Below are 13,228 nucleotides of genomic sequence, written 5' to 3'. Positions count from 1 at the left end.
ACAGACATACATAGAACACTTTACCAACAAAACCAGATCACACATTTTTCTCTACTGCACATGAATCACTCTCCAGGATAGACCATATGTTAAGTCAGGAAACAAGTTTCAATAAATACAAAAATACTGAAATCATACTATGTATCTTCCAAAATGGAATGAAGCTAGAAATCAATAGTAATGGAAGAAATGGAAAATTCACAAATATGTGTAAGTTAAATAATGTATTCTTAAACAACCAATGAGTCAAAGAAGAAATCACAAGTGAAATTAGGAAATACCTTGAAGCAAATGAAAATGAAAACACAACATACAAAACTTATGGGGTGGGATGCAGCAAAGGCAGTGCTGAAAGGGAAATTTATAGTTCTAAATGTTTACCTTAAAAAAAAGAGAACTAGATCTCAAATGAGAGACCTAACCTCAAAACTGCAGGATCTAGAAAAAAGAACAAGCTAAACCTAAATTGAACAGAAGAAAGGAAATAACAAAGATTAGAGTGGAGATAAATGAAATAGAGAATAAAAAAAGTAAAATCAACAAAACCAGAAGTTGGTCCTTTGAAAAATATCAATAAAATTGACAAACCTATAGCTAGACTGACAAAGAAAAAAAAGGGGGGACACAAATAACTAAAGTCAGAAATGAAAGGGGGGACATTATTACTGCCCCCACAGAAATAAAGAGGACTATAAGAGGATACTATGAACAACTGTATGCCAAAAAATTTAATAACCTGGATGAAATGGACAAGGTCCTAGAACAACACAAACTACCTATGCTGACTCAAAAAGAAAGAGATCTCAAGAAACCAAAAACTAATAGAGAGTGATGGCTTCACAGTGGACTTTAACTAAACATTCCAAGAAAAATGAACACATTTTCTGCTCAAACTTGTCTGAAAAAATTGAAGAGGTGGGAGCACTCCCTAACTTATTCGGTGAGGCCAGCATCACCCTCTTGCCAAATCCAGATAAAGACACCTACAAGAAAAGAAAATTACATGCCAATATCCCTTACGAATATAGATGTAAAAATCCTCAACAAAATACTATCAAACCAAATCTAGCAGCACATTAAAAGAATTGTACACCATGATCAGGTGGGATTTAGAACAGGTATGCAAGGGTGGTTCAACATAAGAAAATCAATTAATGTAAAACAATCACTTTAATAGAATGAAGGAAAACACCACATGATCATCTCAATTGATGCTAAAAAGGCATTTAACAAAATCCAGTACCGCTTCTTGATTTAAAAACAACAATGACAAGAACAACAACTTAGAAAACTAGAGGGAAACTTCCTCCACAATTTCCTCAATATGAAAAACCCACAGCTAACATCATACTCAATGGTAAAAGACTGACAGCTTTCCGTCTATAATCAGGAAGAAGAAAAGGATGCCCACTGTCACCACTGCTATTCAACACTGTACTGGAAATTCTAGCCAGAGCAATAAGGCAAGAGAAAGAAATAAAAGGCATCTAAATTGGAAAGGAAGAAGTGAAACTTCTTATGGTTCAACATGAGAAACCCAATGTAATATACCATATCCATATAATAAAGGGGAAAAAAACTACTTGATCATCTTGATAGACACAGAAAACACATTTGACAAAACCCAACACCTTTTCATGACGGAAACACTCAGCACCTAGGAACAGAAGGGGGCTTCCTCAACATGGTAAAGGGCATCAATAGAAAAATCCACAGCTAACGTCATACTTAGTGGCAAAAGTTTTCTTCCTAATTTCAGAAACAAGATGCATCTGTCCAGTCTGGCACTTTTATTCAACATTGTTCAGAAGACTCTAGTCAAGGAAATCAGCCAAGAAGAAGAAATAAAGTTATCCAGATTAAAAAAGAAGGATTGAGCCCCTCTGGATAGCAGTTCTGGCAATGGGGTGTGCGTTTCCGCCGTCCCGGGCCTAAGCCCCACTGAGCAGACCAGAAATGGCTCTCTGGACGGAGCCGAGGCTGGCTGCCCAGAAGAAGGGGCTCACTGGGGCAGGAGCCGCGGCCACCCGGGCAGCCTGTGCCTGAGGCCCGGGGAGCGCCCTCCTCCTTGGCTGGGAGCCGCCTTGTGCCAGGTCAGAGGGAGCCGGCCTTCCCGGACGGTGAATTTTGCCTTCAAAAGCCTGAAGCTGGAGGGAAGACGGCGGCATAGAGAGGAGTGGAAGCTAAGTAGTCCCCCTGGAACAACTGAAAAAAAACAGAAACAACTAGTGAATGATTCAGAATAACTGCAGGGGGGCAAACGAGACCGTCCACTCATCATACACCACCTGAATTGGGAGGAATGCCCAAGATCACAGCATAAAATCTCACCGCTCACATGCCACAATATCAGCCGTGGACAGGGGCCTTGAATACACCCATGGCTGATTGTCCTGGAGCTGGGAGGGCAGAGCTGTGTGGAAGGGGGAAGTTAACATGTCCCATTCAACCGTCTTTGAAAAAGGCTGGGAACGCCCCTGCATGGCCCGGCATCCCAGGGCTTCCCTGGAGGCCAGTGCACACTTGTGACGTGGCAAGGCCCTCCCTCTCTCAGCAGAGGTCCGGGAAGAGCACAGCAGGGAAGGGGGAACCACTTGGAAATCCCAGGGAACCTACGCCAATACCAAGGACTTTTGGGTCAGCGGCAGAGAACAGCCTTAAATCTCCAGGAGCACTTGAGAGGTTTGATTATTAAAGCTGCCCTTCCTCCCTAACCACTCAGACACACACCCCTCATACGGGGTGGACAGCACTGACAGCACACCCAAATTAAGTGCACCAAGTGGACCCCATGGAGGTCAGATCCCCACACACCACGAAGACAGGGTTGGAAACAGCTGACTTGAGGGGAACCGGTGACTCACGGACGCCATCTGCTGGTTGGTTGGAGAGACTGTACACAACCAAGCTGCAATTCTGACAAATTAAAGATCAAGTAAAGCAAATGCCAAGAGGCCAAAAACAACAGAAAATCTTAAAGCTTATGATAAAACCAGATGATATGGAGAACCCAAACCTAAATACCCAAATCAAAAGATCAGAAGACACACAGTACTTGGCGCAATTAAGCAAAGAACTACAGACAGCCAACGAGAGCATGGCACAGGATATAAGGGACATGAAGAAGAGCATGGCACAGGATATAAAAGACATAAAGAAGACCCTAGAAGACCATAAAGAAGATATTGCAAGAGTAAATAAAAAAAACAGAAGATCTTATGGAAATTAAAGAAACTGTAGGCCAAATTAAAAAGACTCTGGATACTCATAATACAAGATTAGAGGAAGTAGAACAACAACTCCACCTCCTTGAGGACCACAGAACAGAAAATGAAAGAACAAAAGAAAGAATGAGGAAAAAAATTGAAAAAATTGAAATGGATCTCAGGGATATAACAGATAAAATAAAATGTCCGAATTTAAGACTCATTGGTGTCCCAGAAGGAGAAGAGAAGGGTAAAGGTCTAGAAAAAGTATGCAAAGAAATGGTTGGGGAAAACTTCCCAAACCTTCTACACAATATAAATACACAAAGCATAAATGCCCAGCGAACTCCAAATAGAATAAATCCAAATAAACCTACTCCAAGATATATCCTGATCAGACTGTCAAATACTGAACAGAAAAGCAATTTACCACATACAAAGGAAACAACATAAGACTAAGTAGTGACTCAGCGGCCACCGTGGAGGCAAGAAGGCAGTGGCATGACATATTTAAAATTCTGAGAGAGAAAAATTTCCAACCAAGAATACTTTATCCAGCAAAACTCTCCTTCAGATTTGAGGGAGAGCTGAAATTTTTCACAGACAAACAAATGCTGAGAGATTTTGCTAATAAGAAGACCTGCCCTACTTCAGATACTAAAGGGAGCCCTACTGACAGAGAAACAAGAAAGGAGAGAGAGAGATGGAGAATTTTAACAGACATATATAGAATATTACATCCCAGGTCACTGGGACACCCATTCTTCTCTAGTGATCACGGATCTTTCTCCAGAATGGACCATATGCTGGGACATAAAAACAAGCCTCAATAAAAAACAAAAAAAAAATGAATTTGTTCAAAGCACATTCGCTAACCACGATGGAATACAAATAGAAGTCAACAACCATCAGAGACTTGGAGAATTCACAAACACCTGGAGGATAACAATGAGGGAGAGATGAAAACATTCCCAGATAATCAAAAGCTGAGGGACTTCATCACCAGTAATCAGTCCTATAAGAAATGCTAAAGGGAGTTGAGCAGGCTGAAAGGGACACTAAACAACTGACTGAAACTACATGAAGAAATAAAGATTTCCAGTAAAGATCACATGGTAAACATAAATACCAATACTACTGTATTTTTGATTTATAACTCCACTATTTACTTCCTACAGGATCTAAAATACATAAACTGTAATGATAAATCAGTGGTTTTGGACTCAATGTAAAATATGTAATTTTTTACAAGAACTACACAAAGGTGGGGGAATGATGGAGCATAGGAACATAGTTTATGTGTCATACTGAAGTTAAGTTGGTATCAAAGAAAAACAAGATTGTTATAGATTTAAGATGTTAAATTTAAACCCCATGGTAAAGACAAAGAAAGTATCAGAGAATATGACCATAGAGATGAAAAGTAGAGTAGGGGTTCCAAGAAGTGCGGGAAGGGGCAATGGGGAGTTAAGAAATGAGAGTAGGGTTTCTGTTTGGGGCAAAGGGAAACTTCTAGAAATGTATGGGGGGAAGGTGACAGCACTGCAACGTTTTAAATGTGATTAATCCCACTAATGGAATGCTAGGGAGGGGGTGGAATGGGAAGATTTAGGCTATATATATGTTTCCACAATTTAAAAAAAAAAAAAAAAAGACAGTCTAAATAGATGACAATTAAAGGCCAAGGATGATCCTGGATGGGATCTGAGGATGGAGGAGAGGAGGCTCAAAGGGACACAGATGGGACACAAGAAAAAAAAAAAGGAAATACAGAATGTAAGCTTTATATCAATGTTAAATTTCTTGAACTTCTTAGCTGCGCTTAATGAGATTGCATAAAAGAATGTTCTTGTCCATGGGAAGTGTATATGTGAATTATATTGTTTGTTCAAAGATATGTGCAGCTTGCTCTCATATGTTCAGAGGACAGAGCAATAGATGATGGATGATAGACAGGGAGAGAGGGAGGGAAAGAAAGAAACGGTGGTGTAACAGGATGTTAAAGGTGGTGGATCGGGGTATCGGGGGAGTGGGGTCAGGGTATGATGGAGTTCTATGTATGGGGTTTGTACTGTTTCTGCAACTGTTCCTGTAAGACTGAATTTATTTCAAAATAAAATTTATTAAATTAAAAAAAAAAGGAAGGATTAAAACAAATGTCCATTTTCAGGTGACATAGTCTTGTAAATAGAAAATCCTAAGGAATCCACTAAAAAATAAGTTCATCAAGGTTGCAGGATACAAGATCAATATGTAAAAATCAATTGTATTTTCATACACTAGCAATGAACAATCCCAATAATAAAATCAACACAACAATTCCATTTACAAGAGCATCAAAAAAGCATGATATTTAGGAGTAAGTTTGACAAAAGTCAAAACTTGTACTCTGAACACTACAGAAGAATGTTGAAAGGAATGAAAGAAGATGCAAATAAATGGACAGACATCCCAATGTTCGTGGATGAGAAAACATTATTTTTAAGATGGCAATACTCATAAATTATTCTACAGATTCAATGCAATCCCTGTAAAGATTTCAACTGCTTTTTTAGCACAAATTTCAAGCTGTTCCTATATTTTATATGGAAATGTGAGGGAACCAGAATATCTAAAACAACTTTGAAAAATAAAAACAAATTTGAAGAAGTCATGATTTCTGACTGCAAGAATGACCATGCTCTAGCTGAGCAATTTTGGATCTTTATGATGATTAAAAATATTTAAGTTAATGTTAAAGAGAGCTAATGTAAAATCATATTAAATTTACCAGAGAACAGATGAGTAGAAAAATGAGGACAAAGAGTAAATAATAGGGATGGATGGGGGTATGGGATGTTTTAGGTGTTCTTTTTCACTTTAATTTTTATTCTTATTGTTTTGTGTGTGTGTGGTTATGAAAATGGTCAGAAACTGTGGTAATGAATGTACAGCTATATAATGGTACTGTGAACAATTGCTTGTACACTGTGGATGATTGTATGGTTTGTGAATATATCTCAGTAAAATTGAATTAAAATTAAAGAAAAAAAAAAAGATTTACCAGAGAGCAAGAAATCTATTAATCAAGCAAAGATTATAGATTTAAATGGTACATTCTATTTTTAATTTGATTTGAAAAATCAGAATGAATGAAATTATTATGATATCAGAGTGAGACCAATCTGACTATATCTGACACCCACTGATTGTTATGGTTAATTCCACTTATCTACTTGGTTCTTCAGATATCTCGATCCTCCCTCATCATTGCATAATTGCCTCCTAATAAATCATTATTTTGGTCAAATAGGGTGACTTTCCCATTTAGAAAAGGACTAAGGACTCAAGTCAAGGGCAGGTGAATGCAGTAGTTGTACTATTTCACTGTATCATATACGTGAATAATAGTCACTTATTTTGAAAGCTTACCAAAAGTATTTATTGAGACATATAACATATCCAGTTAAATTTACTATATTGATTCTACTACATTAGTTGAAAGAGTTTATAAAAGAGAACAAGGATTTGCATGCTTAATTATTCTACTCATGTTGGTTCCTCTTTTCTGCTCCCCAGGTATTTTGTCTTAAAAATTTACAAATACTGATACTGAGAAATAATCCCATCAAAGAAATCCCTTCTGAAATTCAACAACTTAAATACCTTAGAGTTTTCAGCATTGCATTTAATTTGATTACTTCTCTTCCACCTGGGTAAGGTTGATAGTCCAGGATTACAAACATGGAAAATGAAGTTTCTAGTTTGGGATATAATCAATTACCCCTTTTAAAGCAGCTAGCAGCTTTTTAGGCATTTATTAATTCTGTTTTAGTTAGATAATTTGCTTCTTATTGTGGTGTTAAAAATAATCCTACCACCTACATAGATGACAATTAATATAGGGTTAGTGAATATACATCTGGAGATCCATTATTTTAGGATTAAATGGGCACAAATTACATAAAGCAGTTCAGGCGAGAAATATGCATTTACCCCTTGACAGCCTTTTGGTGTTTGGAAAGAGCACTGAACTTGGAATTAGGAAATCTAGACTTTTAACTTCAAAGTTACTGGTAATTATCAATTTGATCTGGGGAAATTCAGTGAACCATTCATGGCCTCAATCTCCTAATCAATAAACAAAGGGGATTGGCCTGTATAGTATCTAAGATTTTTTCAACTCGAATATGCATATTGTTATTTGGGATTTCTTCCGAAGAATGGATTGGTATTTATTTAACTCCTATTGAAAGTGTTAAACCAAAATGTTAACCAAATGAAAACCAATATACCTTGTGATGGTTTGAAGCTTTATGGACCCCAGAAGATCATGTTTTTAAAGCTGATCCATTCCTATGGCTGTAGACCTATTGTGGGTACGACCTTTTGATTAGGTTATTTCAGTTGAGGCATGCCCCAGGGGGGTCTTAATCCTTTTACTGGAGTCCTTTATGAGAGGATGAAATTCAGAGAAACACTCAGAAGCTGAGAGAAAGCCACAGAAACAGAGGAAGCCACTGGAGCAAGAAGCTGAAAGCAACGAAGCCCAGAAGAGAAGGGAGAGACCAGCATAATAAACATAAAATACATGTTACATAAATTACAATTTATGTAATAAAATATACCTTTATTTTACAATTTGTGTAATAAAATTACCTTTTCTATATAAAAATACACATATACACATCACACACATATGCATGACATATAAAAAAAGAAAGAATAAACACTAAAGAAGCAAGAATGTTGCATTATTAGCATTTTGTTTCTGTCTGACTTATCTGTATTTTTCCACAATAAAATAGATCATCTTTAACCTGCCCTGGTCCTAGAGTTAACCATTTTTCCAAGGGAACCTTGTTTCCTTTTATTGGAAAATGGTATTTAAAAACAAAGATCTTGGCATTGGGTGTGCCTGTTGCTACTGGGGTGTCAGTGCTTTTAGCCCTCTCCGCCAACAGAGCTAAGTAATATATGTATGCACACTAATGTATGTATACACACAAATCTATAATTATTTCTGTATCTCCCTACCAATATCTATATATTAGGCCAAAGATGAATTCATACTGAATAATCTTATAATCATAATGAGATATTTTTAACCATAAACTGTCATTTAAACAAAATACAAAAATTCCTAAAGAAACTGAAACATAATTAGGACTAAGGGGTCAACATTTTGTTCATTCTTTAGAGACTGGGTAAATTAGCATGAACTATTGATTATAATAAAAAGTTTAAGGGGGATATTTTCCAAAAATATTAGCAGTAAGTTTTGATTAAATAACTTAGTATTTGTCTGCACATCAAGAGAACACTGACAGCATACTGAAGCCAAGAATGGAAAACATAATGAGATAATTCAACTTCGTGGACCTCGGAGAAGAGTTAAAGCAAGCTCTGGCATAAGTAAAAACGTTCACTTGCAGAGCTTGTTAAGTGAAAACTTACCTAGAACATTTTTACAGTGAAGAATGAAAGTGTTGAATTCTTTCTATTTGAGTCTTGCTTTGTTGTCAGAAGTCTGGTGTTCCTGTTTCCTAATGCTGCCATTATGCAAAACACCAGAAGTGGATTGGCTTTTATAAAGGTGGTTTATTTGGTTACAAAGTTACAGTCTGAAGGCCATAAAGTATCCAAGGTAAGGCATCAACAATCGAGTACCTTCACTGGAGAAAGGCCACTGACATCTGGAAAACCTGTTAGCTGGGAAGGCAAACGGCTGGCATCTGTTTGCTCCCAGGTGGCATTTCAAAATGGCATTCTCCAAAATGTTGCTCTTGGGGTGTTTCGTCCTCTCTTAGCTGCAGCTGCTCTTCAAAATGTCACTCTCAGTCGCTCTCTGTGTCTGGGCCTGTGTGGCTCTTTTTAAAGTACTTCAGTGATCCAATAAAGACCCACCCTGAATGGGTGGAGCAACACCTCTAGAAATAATCCAATAAAAGGTCTCACCCACAGTTGATTGAGTCACATCTCCATGGAAACAGTGAACCAATAGGTTCTAACCTAATCAATACCAATACATCTGCCCCCACAAGACTGCATCAAAGAACATGGCTTTTTCTGGGGGACATAATATATACAAACTGGTACATCTGGCTTGCTGAGCAAAGAGCTAACACAGAGTGGCAGGAGTTCAGGAGGAGCAACTGGATGAAACTGAGAGAAACGCAGTGAACCAATTACATACTATATTTGAGATAGTTCTGGCTCCATGGGAATTCTGTTGTTTGGGTGTTATCACTATCACACCCAATTGCACTGATTCACTCTGAATGTTACACTTTCCTTCTCATAAGTAATTAGGCAGGTGTTAATGAAACATCTTCTGTGTGCTTCTAAAGAGATCACAACCCAGGGGAAGGCAGACAATTGAATACAATGCAGTAAAGTAAAATAATGGAGATGCACACTGTAACACTTGAGAGTTGCAAAGAGTGGCATAACCCATTCTGGGAGATCAGAGCTGGCTCCCTAGAACAGATGATAGTTGATCTGAGTGTGACTGAGTATGAATTAGCCAGGTTAAAGGAGGGAGAGAGAGAGAGCTAGGGATAGTTGGGCTGGTGACAGGGTGGATATTTCTTCAAGTGACAGTGACAACATATATGCAAAGCAGAGAGGTGTGAAACAGCATATACAACGTGGCATGTTTGGTGTTTTTGGAGCGTAAAGGACAAGGCCAAGGAATGGGAAGTGAACCTGGTGAGGTAAGCAAAGACCAGATCACCTGTGGGCCTTGTGAGGCACGGGAAAGAATTTCTACTTTTAGGTTATATGCAATGAAGAGCCATTAAAGGGATTTTCCACAAGGAGTGGCAGAGTCAGACTTCCATTGTAGGTCCTGCTGTTGGCATTGTGGAGGAGGGACTTAAGGGAATAATTAGAATCTGCAAATACATAGCAACAGAAAGTAAATTAGAGGTTACCAGGGCCTGAGGGTGGAGGCAGAATGGGGAGTTATTGATTAGCGTAAGGTATAGCGTTTCTTTTTGTGGTGATGGAAAAGTTTGGGTAATGTCTGGTGGTGATGGTAGTACAACATGGTAAATGTAATTAATATCACTGAATCAACACTTGAAAGTGGTTAAAATGTACAATTTTGAGTTGTATAAATATTACTACAATTATTTTTTTTTTTTTTAGAAAAAAGCAATTCCCATTTCCCCCAGTAAAAATGTTCTCTTTGTTCTTTGCTTCTTATTTCTAAGTACTTATCTTAATGGAAAGAAAGACAGAAGATATTTCACTAGGAACATCTTAGTGCAACAGAGAAAAAATACATCTTAATGTTGTTAAAGAGTTTGTCAGGTGCCTTTTCCTAGCCAGGGCGTTACCTAGACTAAACATCTCAAACCAGGCTTGATGAATAGATTAATAATTTCTAGGAATTTTCATGGGAATTATATCATCCATAATGAAAAGTATATGTAAATTTCAAGATCTTAGAAATATAGTTTCTCTGGACTTCTACATATTTACTCAAATATTTAATGCCTTATTATTAATTCCCAGTAGATGACAAATTGTCTTTACAATTAATTTTCTCTTCTATTTAAGGTTGTTTTCCTTGGCCTATCTTGAGGAACTTGATATTTCCTACAACGATATTGCTTCTATTCCAAATGAAATCCAGAAACTCAGGTATCTTGGAAGTAATAAGTGCACACAGAGTCTCATATTCCTCTTAATTGTTATTTGTAACAAATCTGCTGGAGAAAATGGAATCCTTTAATTTATTTAATAGCCGTAAAATATAATATGTGAAGTATAAAATTTACTAAAATTATAATTCAAATTATTGGTGTACAGTATTTTTAAGACATAACATTTTCATTAATTATTTAAAAGACAGTGCAAATGACCATTTAATAGAATGACAAACTATCTTTGTCTATTTTTGTCTGTGTGATGTGTAGCTCTTATAGGTTTTATTCATTCTTTCCAAGGAAATACATATACACAAAATGCTGATAATACACAGCGTAATTTTAATGTATACCTCTGACTGTTTCTAACATTAATCAAAAAAATTCTAAGTCAGGATCATATTATTTTGATTATAGCAGAGTAATTTTTGACATCTCTCCAGGAGATTATTTTTCAGTAATAGTCTTTTAACTATTCTCATTAAATCATGAACTTTGAGATCAATTAATATAATTGCCAGCCCCTTACCTACCCACGTATAAACATAGGTTGAGATTTTAATTGGAATTGCCTTGAGTTGACACACATTAATTTTGAAGAATTTGTATTTTTAATGATAAGAAATCTTCTCATCCTAAAACATAGTATATTTTTTCATTTGTTCATCTCTTGTTTTATGTTCTTCAAAATAATTTATGACTTGCTTCATAAAAGTCCTTTATCTTTCTTGCTTAACTTTAAATATTTTATAACTGTGTTGCTACTGTAAACCTAATGTTTTTGCTAATTTCCATTTCTAGCTATTTCTAGCTGTTGCCAGAATAGACAGAAGCTATGTATTTCTTGATTAATTTAAAATCAAGCCACGTAACCAAATTCTCTTATTAGTTCTGGTTGAGTTTTACTAGATTTTCTTTGGTTTTTCCAGAAACATAATCTTATCTTCAACAAAATGAGACAATATTATCTCTGCCTTTCTAAAATTTATGCCAATTACTTCATTTCCCATGTCACACTCTCTGTGTTTGAATAGCAGAGTTCAGTCTGTTCACCTTTGTTATGACTGATAGATTTCATTTTAAACTTTCCATCTACTACTTTTTTACTTTCCTGTTTCCTATTTCCTAGTTTCTCGTGCTTTGTTTAAGATGCTGTTTGCTCCCCTCTTTTCTTGTTAACTTTGGAGTTCTATTGGACTTTCCCAATCTATCAATGGTATCTTCCTTTCCCGAAACTCATAATCAAACACATTTTTCTTTAATTGTTTATGAAGCAAGATAAAGGCGAATTCCTCACTGCTGCCTTCTGCCAATAGTTGAGACCCAGAAAATTCTTATTTTCCCACTCTTCCTCAAACTCATCTGTCCATTTTCTAACTCTAGGTTTTGCTGAGGCAGTTTAGAACTTTTGTTTCAGATTCTGATTGGTATTTTCCTTTGCATTATGGTCTTATTTAAAGAACATCCAAGCACTTAAATTTCCCATCTCCCATCATTCTCCATTTATATTTAACTCTGTGTATTTCAAGATTCACTTCTTACTTCTGTTTTCTCTCCTCTCATCTCCTCTTGAATCTGGAACTGTCTCTTTTGATTCATTTGCTGTCCTTCCTTAAGTGTTTTCCGGAGGTGGGGCCTGAGGGTAACTTATTGATTCTCTAACCCTAACAGATAAATGATGTCTCCATCACCGCAGCCTCATCTCGCTTCCAGTATTGCCAATGGGGCACCTGATTTCATTTTCCTTGTTTGTAGCTCTCATTTTTAACTGGAAAGATTTTGGTTTTCTCATAATCCGTGGTTTCCAGGAATTTTAGCAGGATATACTTAAGAGTGCATCTTTGTTTTTTTAACCCCTCTTTCCTGGAATGCATTGAACTTTTTCAATCAGCCCATCAGTCAGCTCAAGTTATTTTTTTATTTAATTCAAACATTTTTCTTCTATAATATGTTTAAGTGCCACCTCTCCTTCATCTGTTTCATTTTATGTTTCTGAAACCCTGACTATATGCTAGGTCTCCTAAATCTCTCTTCCATGGCACCTTTTTCCTCATGATTTTTCTCAATCTTTTTGCTCTGTTTTGAGGTATTTCTCCTACTTTGTCTTCACCTCTAATTAGGATCATCCACAAAAGACCCTCTTCTCCTTCAGTTCATCCACTTAATTTTTTTAGCTTTACTCAAGAAAGTCTCCCAGTGTGTGTACTGGATTTGAGTCTTAATTTTTTTCCCCCTCAATTTCTGATCTCTCTCTCTCCTCAGAGTCTGCTAGCCGCAGGGACACTGTTTTGTGCTTTCTTTTCTCATGTATCCTGAGAAAATGCTGGCAAAGGTCACCAGAACCCCTTGGGCAAGGCTACCCCTGCCTGAGCTGGTTTAACATAGAGG

The 13,228-nt window shown here is 36.8% G+C and overlaps 1 protein-coding gene across 1 annotated transcript in view; it reads left to right on the top strand.

The window, feature by feature from the left end:
* The window catches only part of LRRC63 (leucine rich repeat containing 63), a 54,409-nt gene that overhangs the window by 35,911 nt on the left and 5,270 nt on the right, over positions 1-13,228 (top strand). The window contains exons 7-8 of the mRNA XM_037800206.1: positions 6,765-6,901; positions 10,752-10,835. Of these exons, the coding sequence (XP_037656134.1) occupies positions 6,765-6,901; positions 10,752-10,835 (221 nt within the window). The remainder of the gene's footprint in view (positions 1-6,764; positions 6,902-10,751; positions 10,836-13,228) is intronic.

Source organism: Choloepus didactylus, chromosome 12 (genome assembly GCF_015220235.1).
Source record: "Choloepus didactylus isolate mChoDid1 chromosome 12, mChoDid1.pri, whole genome shotgun sequence".
Lineage (NCBI taxonomy): Eukaryota > Metazoa > Chordata > Mammalia > Pilosa > Megalonychidae > Choloepus > Choloepus didactylus.
The sequence above is the reverse complement of the archived record's forward strand: the minus strand, read 5'-3'. Positions and strand labels throughout refer to the sequence as shown.